At 39.0% G+C, this 24,996-nt stretch overlaps 1 protein-coding gene across 1 annotated transcript in view; it reads right to left on the minus strand.

Annotated features, from left to right (window-relative positions):
• LOC140242312 (uncharacterized) overlaps nucleotides 1-24,996 on the minus strand; it is a 55,177-nt gene that overhangs the window by 20,037 nt on the left and 10,144 nt on the right. Inside the window, exon 3 of the mRNA XM_072322052.1 lies at nucleotides 3,624-3,815. Within this exon, the coding sequence (XP_072178153.1) occupies nucleotides 3,624-3,815 (192 nt within the window). The remainder of the gene's footprint in view (nucleotides 1-3,623; nucleotides 3,816-24,996) is intronic.

The following is a 24,996-nucleotide window of genomic DNA, read 5'->3' on the forward strand; positions in this document are numbered from 1 at the left end:
ATGACGGTGAGCTAGGCATTGAACTTTGTATTTCATTATCACACGACAATAACAGTGGTTACACACAAGAGAAAAAATGTTATACATTGGAATTAAGATTAGAAAGATGATTGTAGTTGGTTATGAGAATGATCGGACCGTACATATGGCACCTCGAAAACCATGATTTGACTGTAAATTCTTGAAAGGAGGTGCCTCCAAATCCTCTGCCATGTCAGTCAAAAATCTTGAGTTACAGAGTGCAGTGGTAACTATGCATCAACCCACAGTACAAACTATCTATAGCACATGATTGTGTGGTACGCGGTTTATCCGTGGTCATGTAGTAAACTCCGCCTCCCAAATCATGCTGTAGTGGTTGAGCCATATACAAGAGAATCTATACAGTGATTTGAATCATTTTTTCAATAGACTTCACCTCCAGAGTAGAATTTGATTTTGTGATTGTAATTTTAATCATGATTCTGGTTTGATTACACACGTCCTACTAAATCATAATTTGAGTGATTTTCTTTTTACTAATATCATTCAAATGACAAATTTCCTCTTGCATGTAATCCCTCTTGATTAGTTGTACTGTGATACCAATGGCTTATGTCACTGCTTTAAAAAAAAGAATCATCTCTTTCCAGACAGTGCATTTCTTACTGTTGTTATTTCTTAATTTAGTGTATCTCAAGGTTTTCCCACATATTTTGCGGAAGGAAAAATACAAACAAACACACGCACAAAAAAAAAAACACTGGATACACAGTGCAGTACTTCATTCCCCAGCATGTGAGGTTCACTGTATTTGATTTCAAGTTGTGTTTTTCTTGTCTCGTCTTCTCATGTGCAATTTGTGTTTGTTTGTCTCATATTTTCTTGTTCAAAAGAAAACTTTGACTGAGCGGGATCATGTAAGGTAGCCAGTCAAAATGAAAGCCACACCAATTCAGTTTAAATTAGTTGGGGGGGGGGGAGGAGGATAAGAAACTGGTGTTACTGGAAACCAGGTAGACAGCATGATACCTTTGTTTCGTGTAATTGGTTCAAAGTCCAGCCACTGGGATATACAGACTGCAAAGTTCTATCCCTACACAAGATTGGAAGAGGACAAGATAGCTACTAGCTCCCCAGCAACCGCAAGTAAGAAAGCCCAGCGTGGAAGCTGTAAAGCGGAAATGCAGCTTGCGCTAACTTTCCCAAGCTTGTGTCTAACGATTGCCATTGATTTTCGCTATTGGCAATATACATACAAAACAGACTCTAGTATGAAAAAAAAGAACCTTTATGTTTTGTTTTTATCTGGGCAATTCAAACTATTAGTCAGCCTTGTCCAATACTCTTGGAATCACATTGTAGCTTTCTTGAAATACAATACTTCACTTAAATCAGCATTTGCCTTTGCAATGCCATTGTCTTATTTTCACTGTCCTCTTTTCTCATACTCATATTGATTTTTGGTCTGCCATGTGTTTACTTTGATTAACAATCATTTTGATTTAGTGTTTTGTATAAAGCTATATATATATTTTTGTTTCATCTCATAGTAACACTCATCATTGTGCCATAGATTTTGAACATCCAAAATAAGTAGAATGTAGGCCTATCTTATTGATGAACTGTTCCCCCCCCCCCCCCCGCAAACCCATTCTATTCATGCTTTAATTTAAACCATCGAACAAAAAGTTGGCAGGTATAAAAGATATTGCAATCGTTTAGGTAGAATAGTGTTTACCATTAGTGCAATATTGTCATTGATTCCTTCACCACAAGCTTCTTTGAAGAAATAACTGTCATTCCTCTCTTGCTACCACACGTAGAGTTAGAGGCTTCCTGACTCTTTTTACGTACAAATAGCTACCTCTGTGTTCTGCCATGCAACAGACACCTCTTGCCAACATTCCCCCGTCCCTCTTAACCTTAACAAATAAGATACCGGGCCGGTTCCCTTTCTCTTGTGTCAATGACCGGCCGTTCAGAGTGACTCTCTCTTGCATAATGAGCACATGAGTGTATGGATTCATGTTGCTGGAAAGCCAGGCTCTCCTAGCATTCCCCCCCCTTTTTTTTTTTTCTCTCTCTTCCCCTTATCATCATGCAGTCGCCGCACTCTTGCAAGAACACTGCTCGAAGCTATTACGGTACTCTGTGTCTCATCGGTGGAATTGTCTTCCCTCGGCAGGCAGACAGTACCTTGTTAATGTTTCCATCTTCATCACAAAAGACTAGCTGTCAGACAACAAAAGTTATTCTAAGCTATCTCTTCTCACTGCCCTTTACACAAGTGTTTGTTCATAAACATATCTGCTTACACATGGCCCCGAGTATGACTTGATATGCTTTAAAAACAAAATCCAATGCAATGAGGGAATAAATTCAAAATAGGGGAATAAATTCACCATCAGAGTGATAAGACAAAGCTTTCCTCAAGTACAACCGTACACCCATTTACAATACTGTAAAACAAGTAATTTGTGAATTGAAGTGAAGATGTGAATTTTAACACAAGTTCTTGTTTACTTACACTATATGCATTGAATGCAAGTGGCAATTTTTGAAAATTGCATGCCGCGAAGAAGGCTGTCGGCTCCACATCGCAAAAAAAAAAAAAAAAAAAAAAAATCATGCCGCAATTACTACTTGCTTTACTACTTGCTTTACTTGATGTGTGAAAAGTATTGTAAGACTCCTTCATACTGCTGAACTAATTGTTGTACCATGTTAAGTCTTGCACATTCTACAATTGTTCACAATAAACGACAGCATTATTGCACCTTGCAACAGTAACTGCAGTCACTTGGGTGTCAGTTTGGGTGTACTCTATCGATTATGAGTACCTTATTTATTTCTATGGTTACTGCAATTGCATTAACCATGGCAGTCCTTCCTGTGTTTCAAAACATGGGCCCTTGGAGGTTTCTTTACTTGAAAAGTAATTGAATTTAGGATGCTCACATTCAAATTTGTAAACCACATGAAAACAGACTACGTCTAGTGTTGTGAAAATCAGGGAGAAGCCCTCTTCTCACACACATCAGAATTAACATTAAAAAAATATTTGCAACATGATGCAAAAACTAATAATTCCAGATGTGTGAAAAAAAAAACCAAAAAACATTAACTATCGCGATCTGCATTGCTATCCTTAAATGAGTCCACTTCTATATTTTTGAAACCCTCGCAATATGATACTGTTAAGGAGGAAATTTTTGCACATTTTGCATGACCAGAAACTAGCATCCCAAAAAAAGAAGGTGAATAATTTTGCTTGTTATATGTACAAAGGCTGTACCACTATGTAACATCTTGATTCTGTGAAATTAAAATCACATGAAATTCATCTTGGTTGGCAGAGCGCAAAAAAAATAAAATAAAAAAAAAAATAAAAAAAAATACTCATGTGAAAATATCCATCTTTACAGTCCATATGTCTTGCACAGTTTGTATGAATGGTCCACAAATAAGAAAGAAATTTGCTGCACAGGGCCTGGGGTGAGAGTGTCCTAGGTCACGCTCTAGTCATTGCTTAGGCACAGTTCTTCGCTTTCTGATATGTGTGAATAGCTACAAATAAAACTGATATTTGTACTGCAATCCTAAAATGCTCGTTTGTGAATCTGCCTTGAGATTAAACCTACCTTGCTGCATGTAGGTGTTGGTGGAGGAATTCAGGGGGTTGGGTCGCATTCCACGGATGGCACAGGATGATGAGCGGCTGCCTGGAAAGTTGTGAGTGAACTCGGTCAGCCTGTCAGCGAAGGGATGATGGGGCGGGTTTGGGATGGGCGGAGGAATAATGCGGGAGTGGTCATCCATCTTTGGTTTCGGTCCTGTACAATCAGAAACAAAGAGAGGAAAGAGATAAAAGTCAGTTTACTCAGTGTTGCACACACTTCCCTCTTTCCTTAAATCATTAAATCTGTGAAATATTATTACCACATCAAGCTCAAAATTCATCCACTGCTTTTATTTTGCATGTAGTCACCTTTTTTTCTCATTTAGGCACATAGATATAATCTTGTTCCTAAACACAAACTCTAGGCATATAAAAGAGCACACTGGTGGGGGATATTGTAACCAGTGTGTACTTCCCTCCCATGAACATACCACAGGAGCCAGTTACTGTTTACTGTAGGTCAACCTCCTCTATGTTTGAATAAGGGATACTAAGTCAAAAAACAAACTTCCATTTTCAGGGAATTCCAAAGTTCTTTTCTTCCTGCCATGAATGACTTCAAATATGGGAGAAAAAGGTGGGGGGGGGGGGGGGGGGCAAGGGGAGAGAAGGGGATGGAGGAGACAATGACTGTATAGTGCAAGCTCCATTGGAGTCATCTCTTGAAGGAAACCTTCACAGGGATAAAATCTGCTAATGTTATCACCCCATTCCCTTACTCAAACTTGAACCCTATTGACACCGCTATTCATCCAGTGTTTGATGAAAGACTGCCCATACACTCCTCCATGTCTAAAATTAACCAGCCCTGAGTATTTTGGACAGGTAAGATATTTGGAAAGAAGATTAGAAGGCCAGGACCAGGGGGTTCTACCCAGCTCCTCCCTCTCCCCGAGTGTTAATGGTTAACACAGCTTCTGATGTGAGATCATGATGGGGGCACCAGTGTACACTGCCAACCAGAAGCTCCCAACCTTCTTGATGATGTTAATCTGCCAACGAATATGTCATCACCGCATTCATAAGCAAGTGATCTCCCATATCTATGATTTGTTGACCAGCCGCTCAAAACTATTCCAGCGTTAATCAACAACTAGAACGTTGCTTCAACTTTTCTAGAGTTGGTATTTGTTGATGAATAGGTTATATTTCCCTAACACAGAAGAAGGGATGTGTAAAGAACTGTTATATCCCTTACTGTATCCCTCATAATCATACAAACAAAATGTCTGCATCAACATATGAAAGACCCTTTTTTTCTCTCACTTTCTTCCATCATGATATCAGGAAGGAAAAGCACAAAGCTTTCCTTCACATCAGCAGTTGGAATACCATAATACATCCCCCCCCCCAACATATAAACACAAACAATCCACCAGCACTGGATTCACATTAAAATAAATCTTTTACAAAGTGAAGTTGCCTCCCCGGATCACAGGCATTAAAGGGATTGTACAGTTTTGGTTGAGACCTAATTTCAGGTTTCTAACATTTTTGGGGGGAGATAATGAGAAACCTCTTATGAAATATGAAAGAGCATGTAATTCTATGAGGAATTCAATGTTTATTTGACGAAAATTGGTTTTGAAATGGCTGAGATATCCAAAAAAGAGTGATTCTAATTAAGTGTGGGACCCACACTTTATCACGATCGCTTTGTTTTACTTTGTTTTTGGATGTTTCAGTCATTCCAAACCCGATTTTCATCAAATAAACATTGAATTCCTCTTAAAATGGTATGCTCTGTACTATATCATAAGTGTTTTCTTGGTATCTTGCAAAAACTTAAAAGCCCCAATTCTCATCTCCACCAATACTGTACCATCCCTTTAACAGTGATACGTGAATCTGTTTACCATGCAAGAACCAATACAGCCTACACTACATCATTATCACATCCAGTACCACAGGCATGGTAAAGTGAAGTAAGCAAGCAAACTAAGCATCAAACTCAAAACATATAACTTAAAGCATGGAGGTGGGAAGAGTTCCTACCTCCCTAACCCTCTCTACAAGCATGTACAGCTTTCATATAAATACATGAAATTCTATCATTTTACTTTCTTTGCACCTCTTTTGCCCAAAAATGAGAGACAGAAGGAAAGATAGCACATTTGAGAATTTGAAGATCAACAGTGGCATGATGGTCTAATCCACTCTAAGCCTTCTTCCCCTTGGCCAGAAAGCCTGTGAGATACCATGGCAGATTATCATTAATCCTGCATAAGAAGTGCACAAGATTAAGTATAGCTCTGGAACTGGCAGACACCTCTTGTTGGATGAAAATGAATTATTCAGGGGAGGTGGTAGAATTACACTCCTTCTTCACTACATACCCCCCCCCCCATCCCCCCCCCCCCCCTAAAAAGCAGAACTTTCATGTAAAGTCATGGCTCAGGATTTGGAGTTAGCTAAGGTATCTATTTGCTCACCGCTAGATTGGGGTTTACAGAGGTCACTGTTCTTTTGTTGCAAATAGCCCCCAGTGGTATGATGCCAACTACATCTCTTTCCACATTAATTTTGCTTTAAAAATACAACATAGTAATTTGCAATTGTTACTTCTCCCACTGGTGTATTTCTATTAACCCATTGAGGACGGTTTGATTTTGCTACAACACGCATTTCCCATAGACACCTGCCCGAGTATACTCGGGACTCGTCCTCAACGGGTTAAATCTTGGAAACAGAATTGCTCACAGACATACATTCAAGAAACATTATCTACCAAGACCATAAATTTCTACAAAGAAAAAAAAATTAATTGGAAAAATGATTAATCATATGACTGTAAATTCTGTGTGGATTCTACTTTGCTATGGTTTCTTTCAAGTAGCTAAACATATCATACTGATTATCGACATTTTGCCTCTTGTCACTGTAACATGAAATTTTTCATAGTTAAATGGTCTTGTCCTCTTTATTTTTGTCAATTATGATATGATTTCAGTAGGCAGGCATATTCAATAATGACTATCAAACATTAGGCTGAATAATTTGTACTTGTTTTGTTTTTTAGCTGGATCATCTAACACTTACTACAAAAGGTCTAGTTATGAAAGAAACCCATTATAATTATTTGCCCATGAAATACTCACATTTATACGACTTGTTAGAATTATTGACATTGAAAGAACTAGATGCTTTATTGAAGATTATTAACACTTCTTTGCAGATCAAAGCATTAAGTTGATTTGCTCATTTTCAGTAACAACAAACAATATCTCACAAATTGGAAATAAAAACCAATTGTCATTCAAAGTAGAACTTTGTTGTCCCATGAGATTCAGAGTGTTCAAGACATGAATTTGGAACAGGTGTTTACCCCCCCCCCCCTCCCCCGCAACCACTACTCCTTTCCTCTCTCCATCTTTTTGATGCAAACATTTGAGGTTGCTAAAGAGGCAGAGCTATTTAGAGAAAGGACAGAGAAGAAAATAATGAGAGAAGGATTCCATGTCAGAGCAGGAGGTAGCGGCCAAGGCAAAGTGAGTGACCACAGAGCTGGGCATCCATGGCAGGCTGCACACCACCAGCCGACCAATATCGGCATCTTGTGGGTGTCAGGATGCTAACTGGGCCAAGAGGGCTTAATCAAAAATCAATAAGAGCCACCTTTCCTTCACCCAAAAGTTACTTCACTGTCATGAGGTGTCAGTGAGCATGGCTGACAGCAAGATTCTTGACTTTGATCTACTGGCTACAAGGGAAGAATCTCTTTCTTGCTTCTATCTCTTCACTAATAATGAAAAAGGTAAAAGAAAAAAGGGGGATCATAAGTGTACTTATCAATGAAACTCCTTGGGCTTGTTTGGGTTCTTTGTTGTGTTATACTTTTTTTGTGGAAGTAGAGAAATTAATGAATTCAGAGTAAAAATTCCTGGCAGTTTATGTTTAAAAGCCTTTGCAACATGCAGAGGGGCAGGTGTCTTTGTTTTATTAACCACAAATCATCCACAATAACTTTGGCACTCATTCATGCACTCATAAATGATGAAGAGCACTTCTCATCACTCTTGACTGAACTTTTCAGCACTTGTCAAGCCGTACGAGTTCAGGATATGGTCTCTTATGTCTGATCTGGACTAGACTGGCAGTGCTTCTCACTAGAGTACTGTCCACGGGTGACACAGAGTGTTTGAGCTGAGAAGTGACACTGTCTGTAGGGTGTGGAAGTCTGTCTTTATGTTCCTTATGAGTCAGGGGATTTTCCAAGCGCCAGAGAAACTTGTCGACCCTGGCAACCCCACAACAGTCACTGCACAGCCTGAACGTCATCAAAAAGCTGAGACAATGAATGCACTGGCTTCCAAACAGAGACAGATATAAGAGTCGGGCTAGTTTACCCGGCCACCTGGGAGAGGGATTGCTTGAAAGGAAGAGCAAATGCCCCAGCAGACAACTACTTGGCAGCCTGAGTTCACCTGCACAAAGGCTCACTGTCTTTTCTTTTGGTTTTAATTTTCAAGCAAGTTTTGGCAATCCCTGCTACAGTAAACATCATCACTTTACCTTTCAATTTGGTTCTTTCTCAATGATGTGATTCAGACACAAACAAGGGTTGCATAAGTTAGGATTAAGCAAATTGAATTATCTGAAGTCTTTGGACAGACATATCTTCTGGGTACTCACTCATATGACCTTATGTGTATGTCTGCATCTTACAGGAAGTGTGCCATGTGCCAGTACTGACCCGCCAACAATAAGCATGTTCTGGCTTGGTTTCAGCTAGGGATTAAGCTACATGGGGCATGCACTTTTGGGACAGCCAGAAAGTTGAGGGAAATAAAGAACAGAATTATTCCTCTACAAGACATAGTCAAGATATAATGGACAGAGAAGGAAAGGAGCTTCCTGAATAGAGATGTAAAGCAGGAAAGATGACAACAATAAAAACAAAGTAGAGAGAGAAAGAGAGAATGGCTGTAATGAGATAGGAAGAGATCGTATAAGGACAAAACATGTAGGCAATTTGCTTTTAAAAGACAAACTGTCAGATCTTTTCAAAACTGGTCTTCTAGAAATGTTCTATTTTAATTCTAAAAATGCCTATTCTAACAATCTTATTATATCTATTGTTCATATTTTGTATATTTAACAATACTTAACATTTATTATACTGATAAAGATTTTTACATTGGTTGTTTCTATCCCATACTCACATTTTAGCACTATCTTAAAGTACTAAAGCAGGGTTTTTGTTTCATTTGCAAATGGTAAATAATACCTTTACAATTAAGAATTTTTGTCATTGATACAAAGCCAACAAGACACTATCTGCATTGACAGTTGGTCCAGTTCTCAGTCATCTCATGGGTGACAATGCAATTCCCAGTGAGTATGACTTAGGAAGTTCAACCAATAGTGTACATATTTCACACATTGGACAAACTGCACAGTCCCAATCATAGGCCCCATTACTAACCACCACATCATGAGACACACAATGTAGTTAAAACAAAAACGTCATATGGCATGGCTTGTAACAACTATCTGGCAGCATACATGCCATGGCAGGTGTGAATATAGAGATACCTCTGGTTGATTTTGACTGAACACTTTGAAAAAACATTCACTCAGGTCAAACAAACAAACAAACAAAGGTTTATTTTCATCATATACAAAAATATTTGTAGAACTACCCTGGTAATTGGACTGGTTGTTCTGTAAAGCTTCCTGGGGTATCAGTTATATTACACTGAAATTGAAGCTGCTGTTACATATCACCCGTAGCAGTGTAGCACCACAATATAATGACCACGCCTTACAGAAATTATTAAAAAGAACTGCCTGAATGAAGAATTTGAATACCTGTATCCAACCCAATCATTTTTAGGAGACCTGCAGCAGCTACCCTTGACATCACTATATTCCACACTAAAATATCATTAGCTGCGTGAGATTTCAACGCTGAGTGGAAGCGAGGGGGTCTCTACAACACAGCCCCACCTATGTTCAACCAAATGTGGCAAAGAATGACTGGCATCTGGATTGGAAACCGTAACATCAACGTGAAAGCCGCAGCTCCATCTGCACATTGCACGAGTCTTTTGACAAACAACACAATATTCCATATGACGGTCAATGCAGCTATACATGCACATCATGATCACGCACAGAATCATAGATGTTTGCTAATTTACCAGCCATGGACATAGCAGTTTCCAGTTTGCATCAACGGTTTGGTCTAATGTGAGCAAATGCTGGTTTCTTCAGAAGAACAATTATTTCTTTTTGTAAAACTGCTTTAACATTAAAGCGTGACCAATATGACATTAAGCGCTGTAGATTCAAAATTCAGTTTTAAAAGTCATGTGCAACAGCAGGCAGAAATCCCCATTGCAGTGCCTCTTGCTATTATAAGCAACCTCTTGATTTGACTCTCATCTCAAAACACAGGACAATCAAAAATGAGAGAAAGAGAGAGAGAGAGAGAGAGATGTTTGCTTCAGAACAGCTCCAACAAAACAATCCAGCGAATAGGGGCTGGGACTGCAAAAACTGACAACACGTTCCCTGCATGATTATTCATGAGGTCGGAGGGATCAACACTGGGAGAAAAGGAATCAAACAGCGGCGTTCTGTTGACCGCCGGTGACCTCTTACTGGCGCGGCGGATCCACTTGAGATCGCCGCTTGGACGCGCATACACACCTGACTAGCGGCCCTCACGGCAGCTATTGAGACATTCAACGGGAGCGCACGCAATGAGGGACTTTCGCCAAAACGTGAACCGGCAGAAAAGGCTCTCTTAAGCTGCATGATGCACAGACAATAGTCTTACTAGCGACAACAGGTTCTTTGTATGCAGGGTTTGTTCCATTAAGTCTCCCGCTTGAGCTTTCTACGAGAAGCCCCTTCTGTGTATGGGTTTTCTAAACCCCTTTCAATGGCACTCTATGAATGCAAGCTATTGGAGTGTTTACTCAGATATATGAACAAAAAAATAAATGTGTTCAGCACGCCTGTCTTACCCCTGGCACTAAGCAGAGTTTGAGGACAGTGAAAGGGGAATCACCTTTCTCAAAGATATTATTTCCTGCTGTGTGAATAGTGGTCAAAGAGTTCATTATTTAGTAAGCTGCCCTTTGCTGGCGGAGAGTGTTCTGGGGTTGACTACACCCTTGTTTTGCAGCATGTTTACCAGTGTGTTCTTACTCTACCCTCTGCGAATGAAACATTATGCATAATTCAAGACAAGGGGTTTGTTTATGTCAATAAAAAGTTGCATTTTTAAAATGAGATGTCCTCCAGTACCTACCCGGTACATCTGAGTCATGCATGTTTACCAGAGTTTCCCTAGCAGACCCTCCTGCATTAAGGTGTGCAAATAACCTTTAAAAGCATGTTTACTTCAGCAATGAGGCATATTTTCTACAAAAGGATAAATTTCTCTTCTTTTTTTTTCCTTCACAGCAAAAAGCAGTCACTCAAGACCTACATGAATACCCGGTAACCAATAGCCATATTCATTTCATCTTTGTCCATAAGGAATCACATCATCATATTCCAGCTCTTCAGAGAAATTTCGCAGAAAAGTGCGATGTTTATGTGTATGACTGACACATATCTTAGAAATACAAGTCTGATGTCCGATGCCATAGTAAATATTAAACTGTGTCAAAATAAATGAGGGCCTGTCTCTGCACACTCTTCTCATCATAAATATACCAGTTTAAGCATGCCAGTTTCCTGGAATGCAACAACCACAAGGTTCTTGGCAACAAGGCTATGTATGACCACAGGAATACATCTGACCATGGGTACAGGTGCAGTAACCTGACTGAGACTGGCCCACAATAGAGGGACAATTACGCCAAGGGACCTCAATCCTTCTATAGTATAATCTAATCACTAAACATAGTCATGATACATATCACTGCTGCCATACAAGAGCTTGTGTACTATCATGGAAGTCACACGAATCTGGTGATACAGCAGCTAAGAACATACCAGGTACAATGTGTACAGTTGTATCTTTCATGATTTGTTTTTCTTTCTCCTGGTGATGTTGAGTACAAATATGAATTAATCAATGACGAAGTTATCATAGCTATGAGCAGCTCTTGTAATTAAAATGTTGCTGAAAGATATAAAATATTCATTGATATATTCAAGAGAAAGTCACATAGAAATCTGGACAAATGTTCCACTGACTTCTAGAAACATGCATGCATGCTTGGCTTCTCTTTTGTTTGAAAGTCAGCAGTAGTTGAGCCAAAAAATGTGCAAGCAGGAGAATAATCTCAGCTTATAACACAATGCCAACATGTACACATTTTCTCTCTCTTCTTTCTTAGCTGGTACCCAGTATTCATAGCAAAACACTTCATACCAGGGTCTTAGCATGTTAGTTAATTTCCACCATGTGTGTGAGCACTTTCAATTTCCAGAACACTGTATTTAAATGAAAGTCAGTTCTTGAAAGTCAGTTCTTTTCATGGAATGGAAGCCAACAAAGGCGGAGAAGTGTAATGAGATGTACAGTATCCTAGGAGAGAGCTCTAGATTATGTGTGGGTGTATCCAGCCCATGTATATTAGCGTACAGTATGTTACAATGCTTCCTGTACTAATAGAAATGTAATACTTTGTAGACAGCGACACGGTAGGCTTCTCACATACTGCATTACATATGACGTCCTGTGATACAGTCAACTGCAAACAAACATAAAGACTGCCCCCTGTCTCGCCAATAGTTTGGGTCCCAGACTGGGTACTGTTATTCCCTCACGAGTACAGAGTCAAGAGTCAAGAATGCATCAGTTTGGTAAAAGCTAATGGCACTATCAAGGCAGCTAGCACCTGCAAAGAATAAATTGAGGAGGGCAAAGCCTTATTTCAAGGACTATATTGACTAGTTGCTGACCAGTCACAGGGATTGAGAAGAGAACATAACCTGGACATGAGGCTACACCCCACGTCGTCCACCCACACACTGTTCCCTTCCAGCACTAACCGTAGCTGCAGCCCCTCAGATTCATGGAATGACGGATAACGTCATTATGAGGTTACAGAAGGAAAAATAAGGTTACAGAAGGAAAAATAAAGAGTAACAGCAGAGTTAGTGGGCTTTTTAAATCTCTTTCTCTCTTTGTTTTTGGTAGGGAAGTGCAGCAGTCGGAGAGGAAGTGAACTGAAGACCAATGGTGTGAGGAAGGAAGGAAAAGGTGTTATTAGCTATTTACCCCTTGATTTTACTTCTGGGTAAGAAGGATGTCCCAACCCGGATTGACGATGAGTCAGGATATTGTGTGAGGGTGAACTAGTGGCAGGTAGTGTTGAAGTTTGAAAGTAGTGATAGTGTTACTTTTGAAACATTGCTATTTTTTCTTGTGGTATGTAATTGTGTGGGGGGTTTATGTGTACCATGGCAGTAATGGAAAGAAAGGTAAACTCACAGCAGCTATAATTTAGTATCTGAGTTAGGTTTTTTTTTTTTTTTTTTTTTTTTTTTGTTTGTTGTTTTTTTTTAGTGTGTGTGTGTGTGGACACTACAAAAAAAGGAAGACTGTTTGGAGTTAGAGTCAGGCCTAAATCATGAACAGAGAGTTTTTAGTTTCCCCCCTATTAAAATGATTTCTAATTATCTGATATGGTTGTCTTTTGTAATCTTTATCAAGAGTATTTGCACTGGATCCAATGATATAATTTTCCTAACACAGTTTATTCACCCGTTGAGGACGAGTCCCGAGTATACTCAGGCAGGTGTCTGTGGGAAATGCGTGTTGTAGCAAAATCAGTCCGTTCTCAACGGGTTAAAAGTATGTTCCTTGTAGCTGTCATGACAGCAATGTCATACCGATTTAAAGTCAACAGATGCATAAACACAGAATTCTTTTGAAGCAGAACTACAAATTCAAAATGTTTGGCACCCAAATTTACATGATCTTAGCACATTTATGACCAAATAGTACAGATTTACCAAGAAATGTACATTCCAGACAAGGAGCACCCACTGTAGGCTTGTACATAAATATTGAAGAAGTTGAGGCCATGCAAGTTTTAGAACAGTGTAATATCTGTTGAGGCTGTCTTTCATGAAACTCAATATTCATCTAACATACCTACTGTATATCTTTTTGGTTAAAGAAGCAATATCCTGGAAAAGTAGAAAGAAATACCAATTTCTACAGAAATCAGCACAGACATCATTGGCTAACTTGGTTTGCTGTTTGCTACATCAGGACAAACAAATCTACAATCCACATACTGAATGTTTAAATTTGACCCTCACACAGAAGTTTATGTCAAAGTACATTGTATCCAGTAACTCAACATGGTCCTAGTGTTTGGCTTCTTCCATGCGGCGCTAGCTTCTGCAAATCCATTCTGATTTTGTAATTCTTTCCACATCAACCAAAACTGGGATTGACAATTTACATTATTGGATCGTTTACAAAGTGAGAGATATCCACTTTTTGCTGATATTCTGGCTGCGTCAGATGGGCGTTGGAATTATAGAGTGCAGCAACATTTGGCTGCAAGGACGTACTTGATAAGTCAATCATCAGCACTGTGTCTACACTGTAATTCATCTGATTTGCACTTCACACTTTTTTTTTTCCTTTTCAAGACAAATTTGACTAATATCTCAGCTTGCTGTAAAGGGACTTAAACGGCACCATAAAATGGCCTGACTGGGCTATAAAGCCAGATTGTCAATTTAGTTCAGGTCAACCTGGAATCCTTGAGCCAACACTAGTCATGTCAGTACTGAACTCCAAATTCAGGATTTGTCACTATTTTTTATTTCTTGAATGTACATTTCCTATACACATGCAATAGACCTTATGCATTGACGTCATCACTCGCTTGACAACCTCTCGCGACGCCATCTTAGAGGGCAAGCGAAGTCCTTGACATCGCAGAGGCGTGCAGCTAGTTATGTGCTTTTCCTATGCGCGCTAGTGGCGATCGCCTCACTTGCCGCCAGTCCCCAGGCTAGTGGCAGGTTTTTTTTTTACCATCAAACAAGTTTGACATGACATGACACATTATGCAGCAATATTTGGGTAATTTTCTCACATTGTACAATCGAAATACTCACAGTAACTACAGAATTCTTAGGTTATATTGCAGAAATTTGTATCCATAGCGCAACATCGCCGTTCCCTGAATGTATGTCGCCATTTTGAATTTCATTAGCCAATCACATGCGAGGTACATGTTTTAGTAAAAAACACGTAGAAATCTACCTCAGATGTGATTGGCTAACAGATTCGTAGGTTGATGAGCTGTTACGACCGCTGGTAGTTGCATCTTTTTTCATGAAAATTGTGCCAAAATGTTGGATATATCATTAACCTGGTGAGTGCAATGCATACCTCAAATGTCAATTTTGCTATACAAGCTTGAATTTCCCGATCTAGGGCTGTAGATTACATGCAATAGAAAAGACAGTAAAAGAAACACCGATGTTGTGTGTAAATGCCCATTGCCTCGCGTGTAAAAGCACGCTCTAGCAACGCATCGCGGGCCCTCTGAGGGAGGGCGCCCTTCAGTTGGTAAGACCGTGTGACGTCATATGCATAAGGTCTATTGATGTAGCACCACTGCATGCTTGTTTGTTTTTACTGTAGGAAGCTATATGCCATATGTTTTGCACGATTTTTATTTTTGTGAATTTCACAAGTTGGGTGCTATTCCCAAATTCGATTCATGACATTGTCGGGAAGTCCTAATTCGTGAAATATTAGACTGGCTTAATATATGGCATACAGAGCAATTCATTATTTTTTTTTTCTTCTGCAAAATAACAAAGGTCTAATTTCAGGGATCTGGCCTGCAAGAGTGTCCGTCACTCCAGAACAGAATTGTCACTTTCTGAGATGGAATATATGTTTGCAGCCATTAAAGTTTTACATTCAACATGGACGTGGAGTGCATTCAAGAAAAGAATACATTTCTGTAGACACAATGCAACAATAACTTTGTACAAGAACATAGTTTTAAAGCCTGAAAAATAGACTAGGTCTACCTCTCCCTTATCCAATACCCTCCCTGCCCCCCCCCTCCCCCTCCCCTCTCCCCTCCCCCCCCCCCCCAAAAAAAAAAAAAAAAAAAGGTGCTCTACACATGGTAGGAGTGCCACAGTCATAATGTCAACCTTGGCCTCGTGCAAGGTTTGTCACACAGGGTACAGGAACCAACTTGTAGTGAACTATACTGCCAGTAGTCCACACAGACAGATTTTCTTATGCCACTGTCCTGTACACATATATGTTGCAAGCAATGTCAGTTGTCGCAGGTGTGCATGTTCATGATATTGAATGTCCAATATTGACGTAATTCAACAAAAGATTGTCAAGAAGCCATGGCAAGTATGAGTTCATATTGACAACCATGGGTGAAGAAAAAAAAAAAGAATCTCCAAATCCAACTTGAAACTATGGGACCAACATTAAAATGTATGTATGTACAAACTGTAAGTTACCCAAGTAGAATTACTTTTGATTCTATGCAGTACAGAAAACAGATGAAGACTGTCTTAATTTGGGGTATTTTTTTACATTATTGCCTCTCAGGTTCTCAGCTCCATGCTAGAAGTACGTAGAACCACCCATGGAGCGAGCACACTCAGTCATAGCATGGAGATAATATCAACAATGCCCTGAAAAGCAGTCCATATACAGTACTTACAATGCTAGCAGCCCTGTTTCACATGGGTCCTCAATAGGCCTGTCTTCATCAGCCCGAAGTTTCAAAATAGCGCGCTATCTTGCGGTTACCAAACTTGCCCGATGTCAAAATAGCACGCTCTCTGTTTAGTGAAGATGCAAATAGCGCGCTATTTGATCGGGAAAATTTCCCCAAAAATCTTGGTCTAGTTCGTGAACTAGAGCGCTAATTCGTGAACTAGCGTGCTATTTTGGGTGCGTCTCCATCAGCTCGAAATTTTCTCGATCCCTCCACGATTCCGGTTAGCCAGCTGGCTGTGGGGAATTATTGGAAAGCGCGGTACAAGTTTAAATAGTGACTGTGTACGTACACACACGGTGTATTCAAGGATCACATGTGCGTGCTAGGCTGTTGTTGACATCTTTTTAGAACTCTGTACCGTGCATGCTGGCTGTTTCATCATTGTTTGTACTTCTTCGTATGGTCAATTCTACCTAAGCTGAAGATTCTTGCAGATTGTGTGTATTTTTCGAAGCGTTTAAACTCTGCAAATCGTTAATTTCATAAGATGTGTCACTGAACAGAAGAAAGAGTAGCGTTATTGATATCCCTTTGGAGAGAATGTGCTGTACTGCTGACCTCCCTGGTTGTAGTATCATACATACGTTGATATATAGGAGATTTTGCGCGGGGAAATCTACTTTCGAACTGCGAGCGAAGCAGAGTAATGATGCAAAGCGTGCATGCATCAAATTTCGGGCTAATTTCCCCAAGCGGGCTGTCTGAGCTGATGAAGATGCACATTCGCAGTATCGGGCTATTTTCCAAGACCGCAAAATATCCCGCTAGTTTGAACTTCGGACTGATGAAGGCACGCCTAATTACATGTCTGGTGAATGTCATACACCCTTGCTGTGATCCAAGGTGTGTCCAAAATGATTCAAACAAAAAGGGGCAATAAGTGTATCAATAATAATATGAGAGACTACAATATATCTAGAACAGCAAAATAAAGGAGTCACAGTTTGTATTTCATCTTAATTGTTAGCATTATCTAACAGAGGAAAGAAACCAAAAAAGTGACTAACATATTGGAAATTCTTTTAGTTGAATTATGCAGTTAAAACACAGCGAGAGATACACAAACAAAAACAACCAGTTCATGCCAAGTTCTGTAGCTCCCTTTGTCTCACTTTCTAGCCAAAAGCTCACTACTGTATACTGCTTCATGTATACAGGCGACTCCTAGCATTGCACTTTTGGGCCCTAAGCTCTATCTGATACGTAAATCCTGGTATTTAGAGACTTTTCGGTGATAATCCTGCGAGAGGATGTGATAACAGACAACAAGGTTATGCCATGCACTCGCCAAGGGTACAGACAATAGTGCAATGCTAGATGTTGTCCTGTTTCGTGTTTCCTTCAGCATTGGTGCTCGCTAATTTCCAAAAGCAGTGTGATCATTGATAGCAATTTCCTGCTACAGTGTACCTCTGATGCAAAACTTCTCAGGGAAGGACATTTACATAAGTTTGCCACTGGATGAGTATGATTTTAGTGTCAAGCTATTTTATAAATCCAAAGCATGTTTACCTGTCATCTAACAGTAAGTTATGAGGGGAAACAAATAATTCATCACTTGAAAAGTGTTTTCACTTGACTTTACTTCATAGTCATATTGTCAGTTAAACTGCTATGATAATCCTCCTTAAACTCATATTACAAATGTCCACAATAAATGGAATTGGAAAAATATTATCTAAAACCTAATTAGCCAAACATAATCAGTACCATTTACACTAATAGAGCTCTGACATACATGTATATGAAAAGCACCTTGAATGGTACAGTCAATTATGCTACTGCACAAGGTCCTTTTATTTGTGTGTGTGTGGGGATGGGGATTTTGACAGCATCAACTACAATGTATCTAACTGTTTTGTTGATTTTGTATATTTGTAATTATCAGTAATTAAAGACAGGTGATATTTTAAGCACCTGCATTACCCAGAAGTACATTGCAAACACACAAACACTGCTGCCTGCACAAGTCATTTTCAGGAATTTGACATTTATAAGATTGTGTTTTCATTCTGACGGGGTGGATAACCCCTATAAACAGAACAATAAAATCCTGACAGTAAAATGAATAAGTAGCATATAAATAAGAAAAGGCAGATGACTTCATTCAGATGTACTTTAATGCAGGGTCACATTCATGTCCTGCTGTTTAACCAGAGGGTCATTCACTCTGTGATGTCATTCTAGTCTACAACAACCCAGAGAGTACCAGCAGTTTTCTTTCTTCCTACTAATAAGCAGCAATCATTTCAAATACATGGAATCATAAGTATTTATGTGGGTTCACATAATATTTCTCTCCTTTAAAACAGAGTACTGCCCACGCATCTGAGGAAGTACTGGTAAATTATATTTCTATTATTTTGGTGAAATGAGAAGAAGTTATATTTTTTTGTATCACATTAAACTTGAGTGTAATGACAAAATGACTGTCTATTTGAACAGGTGTTGGATCTTTCACAAAAAGCTCCTGTTCATGTCAATCAACTTTGCTATAAAGGGGAATATGAAACTGGCCACTCGTTCCACATCACTAGGTAAGACTCAAAAGAAAATTGAGGCTCTCACCTGGCTACCTCTGAGTGAAGAAAGCCATTAATTTGATAATGACCAAGTAATTCACTCCTGAGCTCATCCCTCTTTGCCCCCCAGCAGTAGGATCTCACAAAGGCCAGGATTTAAAGGGCTAAGATTTAAGATATTCCTCACTACTGGACCAAACTGACTGGGGTGGGTACAGTACAAGTGGTAGTGTAAGCCTTAAGCCCTAAAACAAACACAGACAAGAATGGTTGGACGCACTGTTTGTATTGCCTGCGGCCAGTCCAGTTGAGGGCATCAGGGTCTTTATGCAAATTATACTCTCTTGCAGAAATTGTCTCATATTTCTCCCTGTCTCTACTTTACCATAACAAAACAATAAAAAGAAATACTGATAAGACCACTGAAAATAAAGAATGACAACAACAACAAAAACAACAATAATAATGATATTAACATAGTGACACTACTACTGCTACTACTACTACTACTACTACTACTACTACTATTGCATAATGATAATAACGATCCACAAATGGTACATATTTTTGAAAAAAAAACATGTGGATATTTATATGCACACTTCTGGAATAAGAGAAGCTAAGACTGTGCATTTTTGTCATGCTGTACCCACTTGCAACACCCACTAGCGAGGTCAGATGCGAGACCAGAAGGCCTACTGATAATTTGTCGCAGGACTCATCGATCCTCATCTCGCCTAGAGAAAAACCGCCAGACTGCAGCCTGATGGCGCGCGAGCAGCTGGAGGGCTGTCATACAGAACACAACTCCAGCCATCAGGAGCAAGGGAAGTCGCTCATCTCCTCTGGGATGCTGGCTGGATGCTGACACCAGTGCCAGTCTCCTTGGTTACCGCATCTCCATCTCTACTTCAACAGGTCTACGATACATTCCAGGTCAGAGCCAAATTAAGTACCACTTTCTTATTCCACCACCTAAGTATTTTCTGCTTCTGTTTTTGTTTTTAAATTTCCATTTCTGATTCTCTCTGCTAAAAGTCATATTGTCTTCTTGCTTTTCAGGTATTGAGCATCATCCCTCCAATCTGCACTAAATGGTGGACAACAGTTTGGAGAGTTGCACACTTGCCTATTCCAACATAATCCATCAGGGGACAATGCTAGTAGTAATTAGTGAAGGCTTCTGTAGAGTGTTGTCATATGTGTGCATTCATATACAGTACAGGAGAGCATCAATGTAATTCACAGTATTATGAGAGGGTTATACATTGTTTGCACTAAACATATCATGCTGGACTAAAACTATTTCTCCGCAGAAGTATATTACCTACTGAACTTAATCCTCAAATCAAGCCAAAAATAATCAAAAAAGCAAATAAATATGAGTTTTTGACCCATAATGCACTAAAGAAGGAGTCTTTCCATGTTCAAACTGAATTCAACTGACAGAGTAAAGTCTTAACAGCGCAGTGACATTTCCATTAAATTGGACCGATGATGAATATCATGATGGTTTAAAGACTCATTCACATTATTCTTATAATAAAATCATTAAAAGTGCTTTCAGTCCTTATCACGATTACATACATAATTTAATGCAGTACTGATGTCATTGCCAAACAAATCTTGTCTTAACTTTTTTTCTTAATTACATAGTTCTTTGAAAGAATTATATGAAAACATCAAATTATTCAAAGTTCTGTTAAATGATTGAGCTACACAAGCAAAACTATCAACAGCAACAAAATCTAACATTCTGTCATTACATTTCAGCAGGTGGACTCATCAGTTGCTTCAGTATTTAGTTCTGAACTGATGTAAATAGGCAGTCCTTTGAAGATATCACACTGCTATACATGAAATCAAGAACAAGTTTCACTAGGTAATCATATTGCTGTTTAAAGTGCTGAAAAATACTAAAAAGCAGTCATTCACTCACCTGTTGCGTGACATTGATGCTGATTTTATTACTTCAAATGACATTGAATACATGGCTACCCCATTAAAAGGCCATAAAAGCATGGTAGAGAGATAAAGCATTAATAAGGAAGTGTGCATGACACTCCTAAACACATCATTTTGATGCTAACATTATTTTGTGAAAATTTTCATTTTCAATACCTCCCTGTAATACTGTGCATGAATGTATGAAGTATCAACAGTTCTCATTTAGCTAGTGTATTGGTCTGCATTGAAAGGGTTATTCTTTTTTCCTTTTGTTATTTTCTCCCCAGCTAAATTCCACACCAGGACAAACACCTCCCTGGGACAACCCCCACACTATCTCCTGCAGAAAACCACAGAATCCGACCACCACCGTCTACTTATTCATTTATGGAGTGTTATTTCAGGGAGGAAAGCGCGGCGGTGCGTTAGCGTGCACCAAATCTCGCCATTTCTTGACGCTTTTGTCTGTAACGCTAGACACATTTCACCGCATCCCATAATTCCTGCAAATCCCCCTGACAGCTCCAAATCGTCTTTGGGATCATATCTGGAAATCTTTGGAGAATTCCGGCAAACCAATGAATTTTGAGTGAAGAATAAGGGAAAGTGTCGGTAATGCTGTTTCTCTGCACCTCTTGCAAGCCGGTCTGATGCATATCCTCTAACTTTCTTCCCGGTACCTTTTCACCCTGGTCAGGGGAACTTTTCGTTTCAAGAAATACAAGATATGTTGCAAATTTTCTCTTCTTTGACTTGTAAAATTGGTAAGATAACAATTACAGTTTCAATCACTACTAATACTATGCATGCTCACTTAAGACTGCACAATGCACTGAATCATTTTGATAAAATATTCACACGGCATCAAAAGAATGTTACCTTTAAAATAATTCAAGAGGTAGGACTCTAGTAGCTGAAATCGCTAACACAAAAAGGACAAAACAACCATTAACAGGCACAAACATGCTGATGGGCAAAGGAAAAAGGATTAAAATAGAGAACTAGACTCGGAATTTGTCAAGACTGACAAATTAGGTGATCCGATTTTTTTCAAATCAATGATTCGAGTTTTTACCTGAGATTAAGGACATTGGTCGTGTGATGTTTGGATTCTCATTTTGAAAAGGGAGTCAGACCTGCCATCTTGGGTACCGAATTCCGTATACACTATCAAAGATGCAGAATGAAGTATATTTGACCTTTGACCCCACTTTGCACCCCAAGATGGCATCTGAGCAAAAAGTGGTTATTTTGTGAAATGATTCTTGTAACATGGTCTTTGCGTGTGCAAAATATGGGAAAGATAAGACATATATTCACCAAGATACAGGATGAAACATTTATGACCTTTGACCCTAATTTACATACCCAAGATGGTGTCTGATCAAGTAGTTGTTATTTTATGAAATAATGTACGTAACATTAACTAAACATGTGCAAAATATGGGGTTGATAGGGGCTGTTTTTCTTGAGTTATTGCAAAGAAAATTGGAAAAAGAAAGAAATATGAAAATACATCGAAGATAAGCTTTAATTTCAACCACGTTTTTGGACGTGATCCCGACACCATATGAAAAACAAAGGGAACACGTACGATAGCGCAAAGTCTCAGCTACAACATATTAAAATCTGGGAGAAATTCACCGAAGGGTAAGTGAGCTAGTGCTCGATAAAGACAATCATGTCAATTTTCACATCTAGAAAAATTCCCTCCCATAGAGATAACACGTCATAACGAAGATAAAGAAAAAAGTACATATGACCTTTGACCCCGATCTGCACAGACAAGATGGCATCTGAGCAAAAAGTGGTTATTTTGTGAAATGATCCTTGTAACACGGTCTTTACGTGTGCAAAATATGGGGAAGATAGAACATGTATTCACCAAGATACAGGATGAAACATTTATGACCTTTGACCCTAATTTACATACCCAAGATGGCGTCTGATCAAGTAGTTGTTATTTTATGAAATAATGTACGTGACATGAACTAAACATGTGTAAAATATGGTGGTGATAGAGTATGTTTTTCTTAAGTTATTGCAAAGAAAGTTGGAAAAAGAAAGAAATATGAAAATACATCGAAGATAGGCTTTGATTTCAACCAAGTTTTTGGACGTGATCCCGATACCGTATGAAAAAATGAAGGGCACACTTAAGATAGCCCAAAGTCTCAGCTACAACATATTAAAATCTTAGAGAAATTCACCGAAGCATAGGTGAGCTAGTGCTCGAAAAAGATAGTCATGTCAATTTTCATTTCCAGAAAAACTGCACTCCCATTAAGATAACACGTAAACTGGTCAAATTTGACAAGATTACTTTCAATCCAATATTACGAGGTGATGCAGTCATCTAATCAAAATGTTGTTATTATATTAATGAAAGAGCATTTAGTAAGCTGCAACATACTGAAATCTGGGTGAAAATTGGCAAAGGATAAGTGAGATACGCTCGAGTGAACTTGTAATTTGATGACGTCATTTTGAAAATTTGCTCTTTTTACTTTATTAAGAAATTTGATATCTTTTAATCATTTTTCCAGCATCGCCGACCCATGAAATGACATGTACAACTCATCAGCTTTCAGAATATGTAAAGAAAATGGGGGGTCACCGTCCATCCTGACGAGTAAAATCGGATTTAAAATTGGCAGTTTTTTGGCATTGTTGCACTGTATATCGCCATTGACGCGCGCGCGGAATTTCAACTTTGACGGGCCCTTATGACGTCATATTGAGTCGGATTGACTTGAAACTTGGTAGACATATTCCCTGACATTTCAGGCAGGCGATAAGTGTGAAAAAACGGGAAATTTTCATTGCATATGAGCTGTGCGTGCGTATATGCGCGCGCGCGTACGCGTCCGTAAAATTTTTTCAATTTTTCAAAAAATGCTTCAAATGGTCTGAAACGTGTGCAAAAAAAATTTGAGCTCGATTTGAGCATACAAATATTTCAACGCGCGCGTACGCGCACGTTTTAAGGTATACATGAATTTTGAGAATATGAATAGAATGCGCTTGACTTGAAATATATGTGACGTAAATTTCATTGAAAAATTCCATTCCATTAATGAGATATGATTGAGAATGTGTTTTCATATAATGACGTCATAGTGACGTCACGGTCGACTGATCACTTTGATTTTAGTTCGATTGCCGTCTTTGGGAGACGATACATATATGGTATAAGTTTGAAATTGATAGGACGAGGACTTTCTGAGCTAATCGATGCACAACTTTTGGGGAGAAAGAAGAAAAAGAAGAAGAAGAAGAAAGAATCCGTACAAAAAACAGAAGGTGATCCGAGAGGATACTCGGATCACCTAATAAGATAAGTTATGACTTTCAATGGAGCTGCTAACTTCCGCCCATGCAAACCTTAATGGCAAAGGAAGGAACGTGCACATCTGAAATAGTATGTCCATGTGTCAGGAATGCCTGGAATTTAAAACTGTATACTGTTCTGTGAAGTTTGACAAAGCCAGGAAAGATAACAAAAATGTTCAGAAGAGAGGTCTTCTCTTTATCAATCATAAGCTTTTCCAGAAGATCACCCTGCCAGAAAACTTAGTCTTTGTCTAATCAATACCAGTTGGTATCTCACAAGGTTATCCTCTTTGAAGCACCTGAAAACAGACATGCATACCTACTGACTCATCTATACCATGTCAATAGTGGCTAATCCTACCAACCCAGTGGATTCATTGTAGAAACATGTCAATTGAGAGATTCAGAGAACTCCAGAATGAAAAGACTGAATAGCCAGCTGAAGTTTTAAAAGGACCTGTACACTGGTGGGTTCACTGTAACGTGGAGGGGGCAAAGGGGAGGGGGGGGGGGGGGGTTGATCCTCCAAGTCATGCATTCCGCAATGGTCAGTGCCCTTTTCAACCAGATAATCATCAAGACATTAGGACTTGCTACAGAGCAAAATGGCTCATTAGATACAGAGAACTAGAGAGTGACGAATTCTGACATACAGCTCTTCTATAAAGCTCATTTTAAGCCATTATACATAAGTCCCTGCTGATTTTGATACCATTAATAATTTGCCTGTGCTGTTATACAGCTTCAATGTGTTATCGACACATAATGATCATAAATGCCAATTATATATTAATGGAAAAAAAACTTTTTCCTTCCTGGTCTAATCAAAGAA

Source organism: Diadema setosum, chromosome 19 (genome assembly GCF_964275005.1).
Source record: "Diadema setosum chromosome 19, eeDiaSeto1, whole genome shotgun sequence".
In the NCBI taxonomy this organism is placed as follows: domain Eukaryota; kingdom Metazoa; phylum Echinodermata; class Echinoidea; order Diadematoida; family Diadematidae; genus Diadema; species Diadema setosum.